The following is a 21056-nucleotide window of genomic DNA, read 5'->3' as shown; positions in this document are numbered from 1 at the left end:
CGACTAGACCTAATCGGCCTGACCCAGGCCGAAGCCGTATTATTTTTGAAATTTTCTAAAAACATGTATTATTTTTAAAAATAATTAAAAAAGTCGTATTATTTAAAAAAAATAGCTATAGTACGAAGGATCTTTGCAATTCATCCATCGCCTTATACCCGTCAGTTCGTGAGTTCTGTCTGTCAAAAAACGCCATGTCAGCAAAATACGTATCCCTTGGCCGTATATGATCGTATTGGATAGTATTTTTTAGTTCGATGACTCAGACAACCGTTTTCGAAGTATGAGAACTAGATTGCACGGACAACTCATGTTTAGTGACTAACAATGTATTTTACTCTATAGCAAAACCATTGTTATTGTTAATTTATTCTCGGAACCACGTCATTTTGGTGAAATTGTCTCAACTAGACCAAAACACTCGGTTTAGCGCAGTTCGCACGGTTTCTTACAGGTAGGCCCCACCTGTTAGGCGGCACTTCGGATCTGACATGACCCGTTAGCCCGCGTCTTGCTCCTCTGGCGCCCGCGAAGGTGGAGGCCGAACCTGATCCGCCTCCATCGCCGTGGCAACGCCAGGGATTTGCCCCTTGAGAATCTTGTGCACCTCGGGGCCCTGGCTCTCCTGCGCGAGCCGCCGGCATATTCCCCACTCGTTGCCGCCACCGTTTCCTGCGCGAGCCGCCCAAGGTGCTGCTGGACAAGGACAGCGCCGCAGCCGGTGTCACCATGGCGGGGCACCAGGCATCATGTCGACGGGGCCGTGAAGAATGAAGGCCCTTCTCCCTCGAGCGACGCCGCTGCCTCCCTCCACGGGAGCCGCCGCCGCCGCCACCCTCCGAGCGGCCCGCCCAACGGCCTCCCCGACACCCGTCTGAGCCGTCTCCCAGCGAGCCGTGGCGCAGCAGCGCCCTGGCCGCCCTCAGCCCCTCACCACCCGCGCATGAGTCGAATCCATCTGCTGATCCTGTCACCCCAGCAGTATTTGGTGTTGCCGTTGCTGAGGGTTCTGATTTCAGTAACAGGCCACCCATTGGTAAATTTTATGCCACCTACTACCTTGCCTTTTCATATAATTGGTTCTTCTCTGTGTGTTTATGCCGTTCTTAGCATTGGCTTTTTGTAAGAACTAATGTCCTTACCTGATTTGTAAGGTGGGGCTTGCCTCCAATCTTGCTTTGCTGTGCATCTCTAGACACCTGTAAGCTCATAGGATCACTGAAATTTGAATGTAAATCATATTTGTAAGCATATTTTGTACTTATGAAACATGTTTCTGCTTGCAATTCAATCAGATCAAACTCTATATGTCCCCCTTGTTTTGTTGCAGCCACAGAGGGAGATAAGAACCAGTAAGAACAAGGGAGGAAGCAAAACACACCCTTGCGCCTGCTTGATGGGTTAGTACAGCTTGTATGGAATTGGTAATCTGAACTTTAGTGATGGTTCGAATCCTGTACAGTAGATCCATTTTTTTCATCCTGGGCCCCAATGACAAGCAATGTTTTGTGTGCTACTTGTGTTTGTATACTGATTTGTCTCATTGGGGGAGAGGTTTGGTTTGGGGTGGTTGCTATTTTTTGTGATTTACATTGAACTGCAGTATAGAGGTGAAGAATAACCCCAAGCAAAGTAATGGTGAAATAGCCATCTCCTCTAGCACTGTTTTTTTTTTCATCTGCAGTATAGTCAACCTGTTTTATATTACAGCATGTTTTATAATGGTGAATCTTATCTTGCCTTTTCTTTTTTAATTCATTAATCTCTGTGGTCAATCATGTCCAATTGTATGAATTAGAGCATTGGTAATTTTTGTTATATGCTTTGTGCAGTTTTATCATTGTGGTTAAGCTGAGTTTTATTTTTTATTTTTGGAACACCCCCCTGCCACTATATTTACACCCCATGTGTATAAGTTGTAATTTTAGGCCGTAGCATTCGAATACCGATTTTTTTTTTTGCATTCCCCGACAACTGATTTTGCAACCCTTTTAAATTTTGCAATTCTGTGTCCTAGAAGGTGCAATTATATGTCTAAAACGATTGTGTGTACTGCAACAACACCTGCTCACTGTGTATGTCCTTTTTGCTCCTGTTGATGATCAAAAACCTAATTTTTGTACTGTCACTGCAATTTTAGTTGCACAGAGTAAGCATGCGCAATTTTTTATATTGAAAATCAGTGCAATTCATGTATCACTTTAGTGCAATTTAGTCCATTTTTGCATGTTCAGATATGATACAATTTATGTTGCACTTCAGTGCAATTTTATTTTTCTGTTTATAATGAACTTTGTTTTAGAGGCACTCGATGAAATGGCATAGCCATGGTCCAATTGCATGCTTAAGTAGGATGCAATTTATGTACCCATTTTATGTATTGCGGTAGTGCAATTTTCGCCTACCCTTTTGCATGCATATACCAGCCTAATTGCATGTTTAAGTAGCATGCAACTTACGTATCATGGCACTGCAATTTTTATTTTTCTATGTTTCTACCCTTTTTCTAAGGTTTTTCTAATGGACTTGATTTGTGTTAGAGGACTCGATCGGTAGTGCATATTTTCCCAACCCTTTTTGCATGCATATACCAGCCTAATTGCATAGACGGGGTCCAATTTTGCATGCTTAAGTATGATGCAATTTATATCACGGCACTTGGACTAGAATAGAAAATTTCGCTTCCAATTTTCCAAATCAATTTTGTTTCTATCACTGCATATTTTTGTGAATGGGTTGTGAATTCATTGCCAAGTTTTGATGGCTGTTGGGTGCTTGAGATTCTAATATGAACAGCCTTCTTCTCCTAAGTTATGTCACTTTAAGTTTCCTGTGTTAATGTTTCTTCTTCGGATGAGCAGCTCGAGTGGTTGCGCTTCTTCTTCTTAAGAAAAGCGGGTACACTGGAAGACATTGAGCAATTTTTCTTCACTAGAGAGCAATGACTTCATCTAAAAAAAAGAGAGCAAGGACTTGTGTCCAATGCAAAACATAAGGGTAGAGTGAATAAGTACACTGCTTATGCTTGGGCGTGCAGTATACTAAGCAAGGGTGGCTGCAATTCCTAATCCTAACTCTAAGTGTGCCTGTATTCTTGCTTTATCATGGGTTACATGCATTGTAGAAGTCCAGGATGCATATTTTGTCTGACTTGTTTTTTTTGCCTTTCAATCTGCAGCCTGCTTGAGCTGGAAGTCAAATTCAATGGAAAGGCCTGTATTCTGGATTGGGTGGAAATCTTGTCAGTGTTCTACCGTGAGTCTAGAACATGTTAATTTTTTTTTTGAAAGGAGAACATGTTAAATATTCATACTAGTACATGCATAATCTTATTCATATCACATTTGTTGCTTCACAACTTCTTTAAATAAAAAAATGTACTCCATATATCCATTATTCATAGCTTCACTTTTCTTTTATGCCATGAGATGGAATCACTCACACTTGTTCCAGTATATACTGTTTCTGCCTATGCAATTTTCTTAAGCTAATCCTTCACTTATTGCAGGGCTTCTGGTTTGTTTGTGGGAATATATGAACTAACAAAAAGGAAACTACTGGACGTGTTTCCTGAAAATTTAAGGGTCGTTGCTCATCTTGTAAGTCTGCACACACTTCTTGTTGGACTAACTAATTTGCTCAAAGCTTTTCTATTCCGTATATAACTACTCCAATACTAGTAGGTTTTGTAAGATAGTCTAGTGTCATATATATACATGCGTAATTAATCATGATAAAAGGTCATTTAGTAAAAGTTAGTCCTAAAATGCGTGAAAAAATGATCCTATATGACCTCGGTGCATATGACCCGATGTCGGACCTGATCGAGAGCCGGTCGATTAATGAGCCACGCCCGATCCCAAAGCCGCACTAATCTCCAACTCCCGTCCCTACCGGTCGAGATGGCGAACTCTCAAACGGGTCCAGCGTCGGGTCGTATGAACGAGGTTGTATATGATTCCTTTCCAGAATAATTAAATGTCGTTTTAGAAAAACTCTAATACCAAGGAACACTTAAGACGCTAGGAAGTACTTGGAGCTAATTCCGTCACTACGAACACCTCGTTTCGATAAAGCACACCTCCACCATGTAACCGTCCGCATCTCGTACGCTTTCTTTCCTTTGGTCTGTCTAACCTCAACATAGCTGAATAGATGTTTCAGCATGTTGCTGCCGTGCTCGTCGGCACCACTATGTTTGTCAGGGCAGAAACGAATTTCTGGGCCGTCGCCCTAAACTGTGAACTCCCAGCCTGGCCAAAGAGTAGGCGCTCTCGACGCCGTCATCTAACAAAGCCTCGCCAATCTCTTGCTCCCTCCGTTCACGAATAAGTGTATGTTTGGGTTTAAAATTTGTTTACAAAAGAATGTACTTTTCTCTTTTCAAAGCACTTTAGACTAAGAAAAAATGTTTCTCTCTCGTTACACGGAAATCAAACCCAGTGATATTTCTTCATGCACTTAGCTCATTGGTGGTGGGAGAATTAAAGAGGAGATAGATGGTGATTGACACCTTCCTAATTCATTTTCTATCTCACTTCTTAGTTTTTTGGAAATTCTCACTTCTTAGTTTTTTTGAAATTCCCGCACGTACACTTATCTGTGGACGGAGGTAGTATGTCTCGGTTCGAACCAAAGGTCCGTGGCGAGTTCGATTGATACAGAAAGGAAGAAAGAGAGGTGTGGAGCGGAGTTTCATCAACCAAGACGACATTTAATCTGAAAAAAAATAAAAATCCTAAAACGACATTTAAACTTGGAAGGAGGGAGTACATCCTAAAGTTTGTAGAATTCCCTTTGTTTATTTTCGGAAAGGCAAGGTGATTATCATTGACGGGAAGTACACGAGACGTGCACAAATTCTGTGTCCGTATATCGTTCGGTTAGGGTAATTAAGAAGCATTGAAGTTTCCTTTTTTCCTTTGGAAAAGAAACAACAACAGCAGGATGATTTTTCTGTTGTCGTAAAAATCTGCCTCGAATTCTGTACAGACGGGATCTAAACCGACCTCAGTCCTCGTACGGCGTAGGAAAACTCCTTCCTAACTTATGGGTAATCACATCGCGAAATTGACGAGACGGATCAGGGAGACACCAACGCTCCCCGTCGAGATCGTCCTCACAATCATCGCCCGGGCCGACCCTGTGACGGTCGTCCGCTGTGCCGCTGCCTCCAAGCTCCTGCGCCGCCACATCGCGGACCCGGCTTTCCATGCCGAAGTTGGCGCCGCCGGGCGCGGTCGCGGCGGCGCCTACGACCCGTCCCTCCTCCTGGGCATCTTCCAGCAGCACCGCGACGGCGAGCCGTACCGGTTCGTCCCCGTCCCGCCGTCCCGCGCCAGGCTCACGCTCCCGCTCATGCCGGCGGGGGACGCCCTTCCAAACTCGTTCGAGCCCGTGGCGTCGCGCGGCGGCCTCGTCGTCCTCCGGCGACGGCAGCGCGTCGGCGGTCCGGTGGAGCTCTGCGTGTGCAGCCCCGTCGCGGGCCGCCGCTCTCTAATAATCCTCCCGCCCCTCTCGCTGGACTACTACGACTCGCATGTCCTGCTCCCCGGAGACGAAGACGACGACAGCAGCAGCAGCACAGGCCGCCGCCACTTTTCCTTCCGCCTGCTCGTCGTGGAGGTGCTGTGCCAGACGCAGACGTTCTCCTCGAGGACGGGCGCGTGGGGCCCGGTCACTGAGGTTGCCGGAGGAGACGGATACTGGCCCGTGCGTCCCACCGCCGTGGTGCTCCGCGGGGTCGCGCACTGGCTGTGCCGACGCGACCACGTGCCCCCGCGGGGCTCATCGGAGGAGTTCTTCACATACCGAGTGGTCAGCCTCCGCGTCGACACCACCGGGGCGCCGCAGCTGGCGGGCGCGGCGATCGAGGTCCCGCAGTGCTGCCTGCGGCGGCGGTACAGGTATCCGGCCGCGGTTCCGCGAAGCAAAGAGCTGCTCCTGGTGTCGACGGCCGAGGGGAGGCTGGGCTTGCTGGTCGCCGAGATCATGGCGATATCCATATGGGTCGTCCCGTCGGGGGAGGACGATTCGTGGGGCGCGCGCCGCGTGGTGGTGGACAAGGCGGCCATGCTGCGGTCGGTGGAGCTGCGGTGGGAGCTCCACATATGCGTGACTGTTGAGATGGAGTGGTTCGGGGAGGCGAGCGGCGCCGTGGTGTTGCAGGTGCATGGCGCGGGGGTCCTCGTGCTCGACCTGCGCACCGGGGGCGTCGTCCAGCTGAGCTTGCATCTCCACAAGCCGCTCCGGTGCTGCCCCTACGAGGCGGGTCTCCTTCCCCTGCTTGCGTCCATCTCATCAGCGTGACAACGCACCAAGGCACGTAAGGGCAGTCCCAATGCTCCACCGTGGACTGTATCTAAATTAGCCACGTCGGATGTTTTGCTTTGGTGGCGAGTTAATTAAGAAGAAAGAGAAGATCACGTGGTGCTAATCGCATGACAGCTTGGTGCTAATTTGGGGATTTTTGCCTTCGTGTGTATTTTTTTTTTTTTGCATTCGTGTGTAATTAGGATCTTTGGTTATGATTTCACCGATGATGGATATGGATGCGAGAGTTTAAACTGTGAAGTGCGAATTCTACTGCTCTAGATACTTAGATAGCTTGCAGGTTCCTCAAAATTTTAGGTTGCGTTTGGCCCATCAAAGTGTTCGACGAATTGCTCATAAGATTTAATCGGTAAGTTTTTGCCACAAAAACAGAACATTAGTTTTGATCTGAACATGCACGATGATTAAAATTGCTGATACGATATATGATACAAAACACTGTGATGGTTGCATCTATAGGCCAATTTAATGGGAGGATAAGATACCGGTTTAAGATACCATGCATTGGAAATGCCATAAGTTTTTTTTTTCTTTTGAAAAAAAGCCACCGTGACAACTTTATTGATTCTCAAATACTCGATGCAGAGGCACTGGTGTCTCTCCTTTGCGAAAAATCTCACCAACCAACTGCCTACTAATAAATTCGGAGGATCTTCGTGCCAAACAACTAGCTGGGATGGAACCACACGACTAGCAAGAGCATGATATATCCTATTACTTTCCATAGGACAATGCTCGACTAAAACATGACTAAAATCACAAACTAAAAAAATAATATCATTCTTTATAGATTTCAGCGGCTGGGCCAATTGAATTGCCTCCATCCCACATGGTTCCGATCATCTCCATACAGTCGTTATTCACGATGATACCGGAGCAGCCCAACCGTCCAGAGAGAATAAGACCATCCTTGAACGCACGAGCTTCAACTGAAGGAGCATCAACAATGTTAGGAGGGGGCAGCTAATTGGGGGATGACTTGCAATGCACAATTACATGGCTCCTTCACGTGGCAATAACCTGGAACGACAGCACAGACAGCGGTGGCGGCGGCCTCGTCCGGCGAACGCGTAGAGCTCGTCGTTGAACACATCGGCGGTGCCAAGCTTGACGTGGAGGGTGGCAGCGGCCTCGTCTGGTGGATCGGGCGGTGGCTGTGGTGGCCTTGCCCGGCAACGGCGGCGGTGATAACGTGCCCTACCCTGCCCGATTCCTTCCTTTTCTGTTCTCTGTACCACTACCGGGCAATTAGTACCAATCGACAACGAGGAAAATTTGGTCCAGGAAAATGACATGTGGGCCCATGTCGAAAAAGTGGCTATTTCTTTTTGGTATTTTGTCAACATATCAAAGTAAGGTGTGCTATTTTGTCTAAAAAAAGAAAACGTATGCATTTGAAAAGATGTGGTATTTTGTCAAATTTTTCTTTAAACAACGCTGAGCATAGTATATCGTAAAAAAAAAATTGAAGTCATTTAGGAAAAAAGAGACTACTTGTTGTGCATAGGCCACCCGAGCAAAAAGAGAAGCCGAAGGATCCGAGATATAGGTGGTCAACGAGCCCGGCATGGCATGACCCGTCACTAATCAGGGGCTTAGCCTGGCATGAGCCTCCCCGGGCCTGAATAGAATCGGGCTGGCCCAGGCACAACACACCTGCGGGCCCCATAAAAAAATACACAGGAGGATGCAAAAAAATAGAAAAAAAAATGCTAGGTCACGAATCCGCACGGTCCTTTTAGGCGCTTGCCAGGCCAAACCCGAGCCGGGCTGCTGTGCCCACCACCTGGCCCATTGGCCACCTATAGTGAGGGACCACGGTTGCGGTGGTAGAAGAGTTGTAAGTCTTGCTGGTGGTAAGGCTTAGGTTCTGTTTGGTTAGAATTAAGGAAAATGTGATTTTTGCTTTTAACTTGATATTGTTACATGATGAATAAGCAAAAAACCAAATCACACATTTAGATGCTTTTATTGCTTACAAGCCAAACAATCAAAACCATGTTTAAGCCTAACTAAACAGGGCCAATCCCACGACACGAGCAAGTCACTGCCCGCCTGCGGTGTCCGGTCCCTGAGCATAAGTGGCCAACGGGCCGGGCCTTTTGGAAAAAGCCCACGTGCAGGCAACCCGGCCCGGCGCGGGCAGGGGAGAAGGGAGGAACGGCGAATCGGCGGCGACGCGGTTGAGTTTAGACGGCCGTTCGCCTGGTGAGTAAGGAGGCGGCGCACACCACGATCGTGGATCTGGCTCCGGTAGCCACCTGGGACAGAAGAGGGGGACGATACGCGGTGCGGCGTGGAGGCATGGTGCGCCGTCGGTCAGGAGGGGCGGTGGTGGGCCGTGCGCCCGCATCCAGGAAACCGACGCGACGAGGTGTCCCAGCCGTAGCGCCGTTCAGTAACTCGCTCTCCAGCGAGCAGCCCGCGTCAGGCAAACCCTGGCGCTACCCGCCGCCGTCTCCGCTGCAGGTAAGACGGCCGAGCACGTGCGGCGTGTGTCGGCAGCCCCGTCACCTCGTGCTCCCCATTCACGCATTTTGCGAGAAATCACATGACAGGCACAGCGCAGCTTCAGTAATTTGGTCACTGGCTAGCTAGAACTAGAAAAAGAATATATGCATCTCTTATCTTTGTTCGTGTCTGCGGAGCATAGGGGTTCAACTAATATAGGAGTACATGCTTATTGAGTTATTTCCTTCTTCACTGCCAGGGAGAAATAAAATTATGCACCTCACTGGGTAGATATGGATGTTTTAAGACTGAATATACCTCTTGGATTTCTAATTCCGTGTGTTTGCTTGCTGTCTCCACCGAATGGACGATTCCTGTCGAAATTGAAGAGATTTTGGGTAGAGTTGTGGTGAAGTTATGCCTGACACTATTTGTCTCTGCTTTTATCAGGTTACTGCACTGGTTACACCTGTCTGTTCCAAAGAATACCTGGGAGTTCCCAGTCCTTCCTTGGGATAAGCTGGTAAATTAACAAGCCATTAGCAGCATACTTCATTTTATTCACGGTCATCTAAAATACACGTGCTTATTATTTGCATAGGTCTTGGTTATTTTATTTCAAGTGTGGAAGGAACATTGGTTTGTTGTTTTTACTTAGGCTAACAAGCGCTGTTCCTTGAGGTCGTATAATAATGTATGAGCACTGTGTCCACGGTTCTCAACCTTGTAGTTTACATCATGTGTATAGCTATGCTCGTAGTTCACAAATTTATATGTAGTGTTGATTCTTGTTGGCCAGAGAACATAGATATGGTGCCTCATCTAATCTTAAAAAATTCCAGAGATCCACAATAAGCATTAAATTTGAATTACAAAACTGAATGAAATTTTGCGGAGTTTGAGATCTGTTTGGCCATTTTAAATATTTAAAATCTTTAATACTTGCTTGCAAGCTACTGAAGTGCGATTTTTTGTGGATGACACAATTGGGTAGTGTTAGAAAGACATTTCTTTTCTTTCCTTTTTGGTTTGGTAGTTGTACTGCTAGCTTTCTCTCATTTGTTTGGTTTTGGTTTTGTGTTGCCTGGTCCCCCAGGCGTTTTGTAAGATTCTCGCCCTCGTGACACACGGCTACTCTATGCTTAGTGTGCTAGTACTGTTGGCAAGTCCATTTTGTTTCGCAGTGTTTAAGAAATGCTTTGGTGATAACTAGTGAAGTAACACTAGTAGGGGGATACATATACCAAACTTGTTTCATATGCAAAACAAAAAGGCACCAGCCATCATTTAGAAAAGCAAAAGTTCCGGGCCATCTAAAAAGAATTTCAAACATCTTCTTAATTATATATAAAAATGAAAGCATTACGTGGATGCCCCGAGAGGTCTCCAGTGGCGGTGTGTTTTTTGGTCTGTTTTAACCGCCACTGGAGAGAGATCACGGAAGGAGTTTTCTGTAGTAGTGTGCGGACAATCAGTTTCCTTGATGCCGTCAATGTGAATATTGAAGTGATCTTCAAATCTTTGACCTTGGGCAGGTCGGTTGTCCCAGAATTGTTGATACAGATTGACCAGCTGTTGTGGGGTATGGCATGTGTTTGGTGATATGCGTGTAGCATAATCACTTTGGACAAAGGCTAGTTTTAACATAGCATTTGCGATGCCTTTCCCACGGTTTGAAGCATGTGGATATTTCTATCCAGTAAGTATTCAGACTTGAGATCTGGATGAGTATGGTACAAAGCACCATATTTTTGTATTTCTGTTAGTTGGGCATCACCTCTTGAAGAGGTTGGAGTATACCCACAATCTCATGGGATGCAATGTAGACCTTTTATGTCCATTATACATGTAGGATAGTTGTGACCGTTGAGCGCAAGCTCACCGAATTGTATTTTTCCGATCATCTTGACCTGTATGTATTGAAACCAGAAATTTGATTAATTTATTTCTGAGTAAATTAAATATCATCATGGTTACGTTGTAATAACATTTGCAAAAATTGAAAGTTCAAATGAAGACTTGAATAATATAATGTGGACCTCAAATTATTAATATAGCACTTTGAAGATTATCACTAAAAAGTGATTTAGATCTCTCAGTAATATGCGAGAATTCTTTGCTTTCAATAAGGTGTATGTTTCCACGGAACATTCAACGCCATTTAGCATTTTACCGTTATTGAAAGACTATAGTACCTTGTGTTATATTTAATTTAAATATTCGAGAAAACACATTGAAGGTAGTCATTATGTTAATTTCTGACATAACGTAGACCTCTCAGTAATACGCGAAAAATTCACTGCTTTCAATAAGGTGTATGTTCCCACAGAACATTCAACGCCATTTAGCATTTTACCGTTATTGAAAGACTATAGTACCTTGTGATTCACAAATATTAAATTGAGGTAGTCACATAGCGATGATTTTTGTTTATTACAAATGGAGCTTTTCTTGAATTAAATCAAATATGTGCATATTAATGCCATTTGGGACTTAATCGATGAAACAAAACTCAAGAAATAAAGATTTCAATTGCAAAGTCATAAATATCACATGTAATAAGGAATGTATATTACACAAACACATTGGACATGATAATATTTACATAGACAAAGATGTCTTTGAATAGGAAAACAGAAAACTGCTGGAAACTAAATAAATATAAGTTCAGGATCTATAAATATAAGTATTGTTACTAATAAACAGAAATCTGGACCGAATTGCAAATAACCGAAGGCTTCGGGCTTTTCTGCAAATCCAGCCTTGTGCCTGTGGAGGGGGTCGCTGGGACTTGCGTGGGGGCTTGCTGGGTTGGGCTTTGGTGGCCTTTTAGGCCAGCCCTGGTTAGGCAAGGGAGGCAGACGTGGGGGTTAAAAGGAGATGGGTGTTCGCTCAAAAAAAAAAAAAGGAGATGGGTGTGGGGAGATTAGGTTTTCCCAACCGGCCACCACGACCCGACGGCGCCTTCTACTGCTGCATCTTCTCCCCCGATCCCTTCTGTTGCTGCTGCTGTTGATCCCCATTTGCAGCCACAGCAGCCAACCCCCACAACCATGATTCGATTTAGAGAGAGGAGGGGAGGCCGAGCGCCTCCGCGTTGGTGGCGAGGCTTGGCTGGATGGAGGAGTCGTCGGTCCGGGTCTCCTCCTTAGGATGAAGACCGGTTCCGCCGGAGTTGGCGACGGGAGCGGCGGCGCGCCGTCCCTTGTCGGGCACGTCCGGCGGTGGAGGTGCAAGGTCGGCGTCCGTGGCGGCTATCCCGTGGCCGTGGCGAGCACGGGGTCCACACATGCGGTTCTAGCGGCGTCGAGGGATCCAACGGATTCGAGGGTTCCAGCGGCGTCGAGGGTTCCGGCGGCGTCGAGGGATCCAGCGGCGACGAGTCTAGCAGCGTCGGCGACGGTAAGTTCGTCGGCGGCGAGGGTCTCCATGGTGTAGGGGCTCGTGGAGACCAGAGAAGATTTGGGGAAGATCGTTGATCTCCACGTTTCTCACCTTTCTTCATCTCTGTTCTTGTCTTCTCTTCTTTTCTTCTTGATTTGCTCTCGGCAGAGGCAGTGCTGATAACGTGTTAGAGAATGAAATGATTGAGAATCTGTGATTGTTTCCATTGATTGGTGCTATATTTATAGAGGAGTCGCCTATACATGCACATGCGCTACAAGATTTGGGCACAGGCGTCCGTTAAGGAAAAATGAGGGAATAAACGTGGGAATAAAGAGAATATGCTTTGGTCACTAATAACTGTCATCAGTGCTAATTACCACGCGTGATAAAATTAATCTTATCAAAAACTTTGTTGTTGATGCACCTAGCTAGTTGTATTGACCTCCTTGCATGAACGTGGTTGCTAAAGCTGTGTGCCTTGAACCACCACATAAACACGCAATAAAATCTTCCGTACAAGACATGCTCGCCTCTTAAATGTTACTGAAAGCCTGAAATCAAATAAAGCCCCCAACCAACCTTGTTTTCCCACATTGCTTTTTATATATAGGAGCTAGCTAGAATATAAACTTGTTCGCTATGTCCATCGATACAGCATCACGGGTCACTTTTCTATCCCGCAAATAAGTTAAGCGAGGTAGGGATGGCAGCTCCAAAACACAAAAAAAAACTATATGAGAAGACACTGGAAAGTGTAGTAGTTTTCTAGGAATTAGAGACATCATGAAAGAAACATGCTCTAAAGCTCGATCACCCTGAAGTAGGAGTGCAAGTGGAACGTGTTTGCCATTCGTCCCTCAGGCCGTCCTCTGAGAAAAACCTGAAACACTTTTACGGGCTGCCCGTGTATCCCACAAAGTCTTAACTAGGAGAAAACTACCCTGCAGGTTCCTGACCTGCACCCTAGTTCTGACCTAGACGTCACTCCCCTAAACCTCCTGCTACGCCGACTTGACTACGGCAAGTTCATCAAGTCCAAGACATTCGCCGTCGGAGCAAGCCATCACTAGACTGGCATCTTTTTGACGGGCGAAATACCGAGACGGTAACGACGGAGGTGGCGGCTCAAAGTATTTCGATTGGATTCCCGTCTTTTTGCATCGCGGTTACACTGGTGACGATGGGAAAAAAAAGTCAAAGTAGTTTGCTCGACCAAGATGGGAACCCTGTCCCTTCGTGCAGCGTGAGCAACAACCTGAGGTACTTCTACCATGGGGAATTGGGGGTGGTTTAATCATCAAGATGATGTTAATTTTAGTGTGAGGTGCAATGTGTCGGTGGCAAAGAAGATCTTCACCAAGGCTGACCCCGCTCCAACAGTTCGTGGTGGTATAGAAAGAGAAGTCATACTCGTGGTAGCTAGCATTTCAGCGTGGAACAAGAACAGTTATAGATATGAGTAAATTTCACGGAATCACAGTTTTCGGGGCAGTCTTCTCACCGAGCCATAGTTTTTCTTACTTATCAGGTTTTGGCCGACGTGACACCTGACAGATGGGGCCCACATGTAAGGAAACCTGTCAAACAGGCTTAACCATCTGATTTGGGCCACTTGAGACATTTAGACTCAAAATGTGTGGTTTTCCTGTCAAAATAGCAAAAACTTGGGCTCCATGAGAAGACTGCCTCGAAAACTGTTGTTTCGTGAAATTTACTTCTATAGATATTTTGGCAGGAACCAATTATAGTATTTCCTCCGTTCACTAAAACCACGACAAGTATTTAGGAACGGAGGAGTATCACGTGACAATCCTTCGAACCGAGTTCGTTGTGTGATTGATTTTCGATTTATGAATTGTTGGTTGATTGTTTCAAGGAATATCATTTTTTTTTTCTTTCTACTACACGTACGTTCGCAAAACAACGTGCTTAGATTTGAACGTCAAACTCAGCAATGTTCGACCATGCTCCAAAATCGATGGCTCGCCACCATCGGCGCCGAGAGCTCGTCAAGAATGATGGACCTTTTGGGCCTAACAAGAAGACAGTCCGGTAGTTGAGCGATAATATGCATGTGCATCGAATTTGGCTCCACGTTCAAATGCAAATAATGACATGAAACCAACACGATATATAAATACTAGTAGAACTTAACAAAACATTTTGGCACGATGTAAAGGTAAATGGAACAAAGCACTGTGAACATATTTACAAGCACTTACTCTATTACATGAAATCAGCATGATAAATACTACTGCAGCTAGCCGCCTATATCGAGCCCAACACCAACCTTGAAACTCAAAGTTTTTTTTGTTTCCTCATCTCCTCCCAAATATATATATGCTACGTCTTGCTCCCAGGCCTAGCTATGACAGCTACAAAAATAAAACATTGAAAAAGCTTGCTGTAGGAGGCACCAGGAAAGTGATAATGACTGATCGTAATGATCGCTCCGCGCGCGGGCTTGCAACGTAGCATATCCTGGAGGATTTCAATTGCCCGTGGAAATCAACTTGCATAGCAAATGCCAAACGAAGATATGCACTCCTAGTCCAAGGTTGATTCAAGCAAAAGGGGTTACTAATTCACCGCTTGCTGCTTTTTATTGCTCACATGGTAAACACTATGTTCAGATACAGGTAGTCTAACTGAACCTGTGAGCCATGCGCCGCTTTTGGCAGCGAACTTGGTTTCCTATCTTAAATATGTGTTTTGCTGTGGATAAACATATTGGATCTTATCCGTTTCCTATCTTAAATATGTGTTTCGCGATGGATAAAAATATTGAAGATTATCCATGTAGTGAGAGGCATCCACGACCTTTGAAGTTGTTGGCGAGGATCAATTTAGTCCTCGAAGTCACAAACTGATTTTTGATCCCCGAAATTGTATTATACGTCCATACATGATCCTTGTACGGTATATCTTTATAATCAGACAGTAGACCCCACATGTCAGGTCCATTATTGAACAGGCGAATTGGTATTTTTTTTACAGAAACCCCCTCCTTATTCCCCCTCCGCTCCTTAGTCCTTTCCCCTGTCTCCTTCCCTTCCTTCACCCACACCCAGTTCTTCCAGCAAGCAGCCGCCATGGCTCCCCCTTCCCTCTCCTCGATCCTCCCAACTCCTCGTCAACGGATCCTTCCCCGAGCCCTCCTTCCTCAGGCCTCCTCGCATCTGCTCTCCTCCGAGCACATCCCCGCCCTGCACCTTGCCCGCCCCTGCCGTCGAAGCGCCCGCTCCAAGGCCGGTCCCTGACGTCGCGTCGGCGAGGAGCATTTTTCTCGGTCCTGCGTCGCATAGAGGATGGGATTTGGGATTCACGCAGCTGCACAATTCCGACAATCAAAATCGGCGCTAGGTGAGCGCGCTTTGAAGGCGACGTTTCGGCTTTGCCCTCGTACTGTCGTACACCGTGCTTGAAGGGCCACATGCCTCATCGACTCGCTGGTTTAGCATGTGATGGACACCGCCACACCGGTGAAGATGGCAATGGGACCCGAAATTCGTATTCCCGCGGGCTTTTATTCCATTAGGAAACGGGTTTGGATCATTCTCGATCACCGCAAGTTTATCCATGGGTCAAAAGCTCATATCTATATCTATCTAAAAACAATAAATACGGACAGTTCTTTTCGGCACGAGTTTTCGTATTCCGTCGAACAATCCTTCGTCTCCCCCGCGTCCCGTACCCCTTCGTGAAAAAAAAAATCCCCTCTGTCCCTCCCTTCCCCTTCTGTCTCTCTCCCCTGTCCCTCTCACCTCGCCAGCGCCATTAGCCCGGCCACCTCCTCGAGCCGAGCTCCGCCAGTGTCCGGCCGCGTGCCACCTTGCCTGCCCGATCTCTGCCGGCGCCTCCCCTTTCTCCTCTGTCACTCTCTCGGTCTCTCCCCTATCCATCTCAGCTCGCCAGCGCCAGCAGCCCGGCCCGCCAACTCGTCCAGACGAGCTCCACCGTCGTCCGGCCGCGCGCTGCCTCGCCTGCTCGATATCCGCTGGTGCCTTCCCTTTCTCGCCTGTCGTTGTTCCTGCTCCGACGTCTTCAGCGGCGCCGCTGCACATACTCCGATGGCCATGCGCCGCTGCTCGAGTTCGAGAGTCCCCGTGGGAGAGACTGGTTGAGTCCTGAGTTTTCAGGCAGGCCGACCTGGCCGACCTGCTCTCGCTGCCCTCCAACCAGGTCGTGGTGGAGCTCGGCGAGGCGGATCTTTTTACAACGGAGCAGCAAGAACAGGCAGCAATCGCCAAATCACGTTCCTCGATTCCGCAAAGGTGAATTTCTTGTTCCCTCGATTTCCAGTTCCAATATGTTGGAAGTTTCCCTCGATTTCCTTGCTGGCCGGCTCCCCTCCCTTTCTTTCTCCCACTGTTTCCTGGTAGAAAAAAATTAGTTGATTGGATTGTTGAGCCGTATGATAATTTGTGATTCCATTCGCAATGGCAGGTCAAGGAGGATGCGAGCGCCCTTCTTCTTGCTCCTCCTCCTGTTGCTGGCCATTGGTTTAGACGCCGTGCCCTAAGACAGGAGGCTTCTCAGGGATTATGGTATGTCTCTCTCTCAACGCCCTTCCTCTGCTGCTAAACTAACTTGATAATCGAAACCAGTGACCCCCATATGCAAATTGGAGAACGAATTCAGGTTTTTCTGCAATGGGAATTTCAAAAGTTTACGGAAACGTTTGCTCTTGGGACAGTAATGGAATCCCTGATTTCATGATTTGTATGAGTCATAATTGAAGTTTATATGCTACTACTCAAAACTTTGACATAATGTCTACCCGTTGGCATCATACCGCTTAGATTGTGTTAATGCAGCCTCATATGTTTTTGGTTTACATGCGTCTGGCCATTAATAAAAGGATGGGTGAACATTATGGTTAACCGAGGGTAGCCGACTTCATCCATCATTTTAGTTTCTCACATCTGTTATTTGGACAGCAGTAGACTGAGGACACCTATAACTTCATCAGTAACATCAATTTTAGTTTCATTATTCGAGGAGATGTTGGTCGGATGCGGAGGCGTTCGCGGCTTCGCGCTCCCGATGGACGTGGTCGGCCTCTTCGATTGCGGTGCGACGCCGCTCGCCTCGCACGGCAGTCTCCTCGTGCGTCTCGTCGACGGCGAAAGCGATGCGGAACCAGTTGATATGCTTGTCTCCGTTTCCGCGTGCTGTGTAGCACCTGCAAGGAAGAGCTCGCCGAATGCCAGCGCTGCAAAGCTGCCGTCATCTGCAGCAGCTGCAGGCCAACCGCGGCTTTCCAACGAAGGTGAATCAAAGAACAAGACGACGCTGGTGGTGAGGCCGAGCATGGATACCCATCTCCCGGCCGGCCGGCGCTGCAAGCATTCCTTTTCTTTTCGAGCTCTTGTTCTTCCGTCATCTCTGCTGGTCCAAGCCTTGAGAAAGATGATGTTGGATGAAGTTGACCTGCACCTGTCCGATGTAATGCCTGCCAGAGCAAGTTTTCACACGTAATTTGATTTACTCACAAACTTTATTTTCCATCTTGATTCCTCTTAAAATTAAAGAATAAAATGGATTTATTTTCCGTCTTGATTCCTCTTAAAATTAAAGAACAAAATGGATTTAGCTAAATCCACCGCATGCGTTAGCACACGGGTTCTATGACCTGGGTTGTTTGAATTTGTATCATTGTTCCGTGACAGCGCACGGGCATTTCGGCTAGTATGTATGTATGTATGTCTCTCTCTATATATATATACACATATATATATATATATACATATATATATATTTATATGGCCCAGTTCAGACCATCCTAAAGAAACCTTAGGTATATAACATGTTTTTAACCTTCATTCACTTCCCCAAATCCCTAGCCCCATTCTATCAAGTATCAACATCCTGATCGAGCCGCTCACTCTCTCTACGCCTACTCGTTCTCGCTCAGTCGCTCCATCCACTGCACTGCGCTGCCCACTCCCTCCGCGCCGCGGCGTTATTATATTGTTTTACTATAATTGTGCTGTTGAAACGGGATGTTTTTGTGTCGTTATGCTGCTGTTTTTCCTAGTTGTGTTGTATATTCTCACAGGTTTAGGTTCCCTGACGGGGACGAAAAAAAAATGAAACCTGTTAGCGGGGACGGGTTTGGGGACGGGGCTGCGATCAGGGTTGCGGGGACGGGTTCCCGGCAGGTTTTGTACCATTGCCATCCGTAGACACAGGTGTGCTATGGCCGGTGAAGACGCAAAGCCATGGAGGATCTGCAGCTGCAGCAAGGTAGAAATGGAAAAAACACTAGATGGCGTAATTTGTGTCAAGTTGGTTGAAATGGAATGAATTTGTACAAAGTCCACAAAATGGGGTAAATTGTATCACAAATGTGGAAGTAGAGTGTGAAAAATAGAATTCACTCTTCTCTTAATGACTCTTCGTGATGAGATGTTGACATCGTCATGTTATTGCTGTCTTTGCCACTTGACTACCTCAACGAAAACTCTGCGGTTGATGCACCTAGGTAGTTGTTTGACCTCCATGCATGAACGTGGTAGCTAAAGTTGTGTACCTCGAACCACCACACGAACACAGAAATCGTGCGTACAAGATATTGTTCAGCTCTGAAATGTTAATGAAAGCCTGAAATCAAATAAAGCCCCCAACCAACCTTGTTTCCCACATTGCTTTTCTTGAAGGCGCCCACGGTGCTTTACATATAGGAGCTAGCTAGTACGTAGAATATAAACTTGTTCTATATGTTCATCGATTCAGGCACCCTGAGAGACAAAAATGATGAAAACCCACCGGAAAATGAACTAATTTACTAGGAATGAGAGACATCATAGCCATGTTTTCTATCCCGCAAATAATTTAAGGAGGTATGGACGATAGGTTTGAGAGACAAATGATGGAAAACCACCGGAAAGTGCAATAATTTACAAGGAATGGCAGACATCATAGCAGAAACATGGTCAAATTGGTAGGATTTGAAAATGCTCACGTCCCGCAGGTCTTGTATTGTGGGGAAAAACTGGTTACTTGGTTGGTCTAGAAGAGCTTGTGTCAGGCTCTGATGATGTCTCCTAGTCTACTTTCACGGGTGGAGGACCCGGTAGGGCAAGGTAGGGCGCTCGCCCTACCTTGATTTTGCCTCAGTTATGAATTGGGGAAGATTATGAAACGGGGATCTAAAGGGCGGACTCCGTTCGTGGTGTGATGGGAGGAGAAACGGTCGGGAGCGAGAGGTGGAGGCGCTCGAGCGTGGAGGAAGACGAAGGGGGCTCGGGCGCTCGGCAGCGGGATGAGTGGCGGCGCTCGTGCGAGGAGGAAGAAGATGCACGGAGCGAGGGGGCTGTGGGGCTCGGCAAGGAGATGGGGAGAGGGGGTATAGCTTTTCTTTTTGTTTTTTTAAGAGAAGGAGAGGGGGTATAGCTATAGGTGGCCATCAGGTTGGCCTGGCCCAGGCACCGGCCGGTCTAAAGTTAAATGGGCCTGACCCGGTCGCGGCCCGGTGAAGCGCGACTCCTCCAGGCCCAGGCCCAAGCACCGTATAGCTGGGCCAACTACCCAAGTAGTAAATGAGAATAACACGATTACTAATAATATTTAAGAATACATGGATAAAAAAATGACAAATTCGTGTTAGATGTCGTAACCTTGCATCAAGTTAAGACAAATTATTAAATCGTTGTTAGATGTACATTTATTTGATCCTTTAGAATTTGTATTTGCGTCTCTGTATAAAATAAATATGCAAAATTTCAACTAATTTAACTTTGAATCATTAGAGGCAGCGATGGCGATGATTTGCATTTTTTACGTGGTCTGAGAAAGACGTTGTAGGAGGCAGTGATGATGGGTCAATTGTCACCTACATCGGTGACCAATCTTCGACGGCGACGCCCGTGTGAGGTGGTGTGTGTAGTGTTCCAACGTAACTTTGTGCAGTCGATGAGGATATAGCCTGCAAAGACTGGTTCTCCGAGAAACGCAACTTCTGCACTCTTAGTTATTTTGGATATCTACTTTTGATGTCCATGTATAATTGCTCATTGATGTCTTAATTGTCATACATTTACTCGTATTTTGCTTAATGAAAGTCGATAGGAAAATTATATTACTTAATGACAGTAGATATGATAGCCATGTCCACGTGGTGTGTATTACTCCCATGTTTTATGAGTTCTGATTTTGACAAACTTGCATCCTATGTTTCAGATTGTGTAGTTATTTCGCATAAGATACCATATCTCTCGAAGTATTGAGAAGGGCGTTGCTTATTAACTAAATATCTACTTGATATTTTTAGGTCACTAAGTATGGAGATATTTTTGGAAGCAAAATATAACTATAGTTTCACCCTTATAAAAATTTGAGTTGTTGATCGTCTGCTCACCCCACCGAAGAACTGTTTGCAAATTATTATAATTATCATATATTCTATGTTACAGATATTTATATTACATCTTCATATTATGATTAACATATAATATGATGAAAATTAATATTTAACATAAATATCACTAGATGATATATCATAAATGTACAAACCAAAAAAATGCATCCTAAAAATCCAAAATAACCAAATTTATTAAAATATATTTTGCAAACCTAAAAAAATATTAAATGTGATATCTATATTAACTCATAGATATTTATAGTAGTAAACTCACTACCGCGGTACAGCGGGGAAACAGCCAGTCATGAGGGCAATCCTCCGCAATGAAGACTTCAACTGGAACTTTTGAAACTGCAGATGCAAGTTGCATGAATAGATAATAAGACAGAGGGAAAATGTGAAATAATGAAAACACTTTTGTATCCATCTGCATAAGTTCCTAGAAAATGTAAGAAGCATCGGTTTATATAGAAGAGCACTCACATGTTTGAGTACTCACTACTCACATAAGCAAAACCTG

The 21056-nt window shown here is 45.8% G+C and overlaps 1 protein-coding gene and 1 long non-coding RNA gene across 17 annotated transcripts; both read left to right on the top strand.

Moving 5' to 3' along the window:
* Window positions 1-478: 478 nt before the first annotated feature.
* LOC100831682 lies at window positions 479-10752 on the top strand. Of its 16 annotated transcripts, none has more exons than XR_002960010.1 (6): window positions 479-1400; window positions 3179-3241; window positions 3509-3599; window positions 7124-8802; window positions 9235-9307; window positions 10320-10752. XR_002960010.1 is itself a non-coding variant. In XM_014903175.2 (6 exons), the coding sequence occupies exon 6, from the start codon at window positions 5050-5052 to the stop codon at window positions 6307-6309; it is 1260 nt and encodes a 419-aa protein (XP_014758661.1). In that variant the 5' UTR covers window positions 490-1036; window positions 1155-1201; window positions 1331-1424; window positions 3179-3255; window positions 3509-3599; window positions 4993-5049; the 3' UTR covers window positions 6310-6597. The 16 variants fall into 16 exon arrangements, 12 of the variants coding, with proteins under 12 accessions (XP_014758661.1, XP_014758659.1, XP_014758662.1 ...); XR_002960008.1 differs by having other exon boundaries at window positions 481-1400; window positions 3179-3255; XM_014903175.2 differs by lacking the exons at window positions 7124-8802; window positions 9235-9307; window positions 10320-10752 and adding an exon at window positions 4993-6597 and having other exon boundaries at window positions 490-1036; window positions 1155-1201; window positions 1331-1424; window positions 3179-3255.
* A 4449-nt stretch (window positions 10753-15201) lies between these two features.
* Window positions 15202-17725, top strand: LOC112268749. Its single transcript, XR_002960180.1, has 3 exons — window positions 15202-16445; window positions 16618-16718; window positions 17159-17725. It is a non-coding gene; the product is annotated as an uncharacterized LOC112268749 (long non-coding RNA).
* Window positions 17726-21056: the final 3331 nt, after the last annotated feature.

This window comes from Brachypodium distachyon, chromosome 4, assembly GCF_000005505.3.
Source record: "Brachypodium distachyon strain Bd21 chromosome 4, Brachypodium_distachyon_v3.0, whole genome shotgun sequence".
NCBI classification, from domain to species: Eukaryota; Viridiplantae; Streptophyta; class Magnoliopsida; order Poales; family Poaceae; genus Brachypodium; species Brachypodium distachyon.
Note: the sequence above shows the minus strand (reverse complement) of the source record. Positions and strands in the feature narration are given on the sequence as shown.

What these genes read in the sequence shown, in the direction of transcription:
- LOC100831682 (XM_014903175.2), top strand. Translation starts at nt 5,050, where the DNA reads ATGGGTAATCACATCGCGAAATTGACGAGACGGATCAGGGAGACACCA.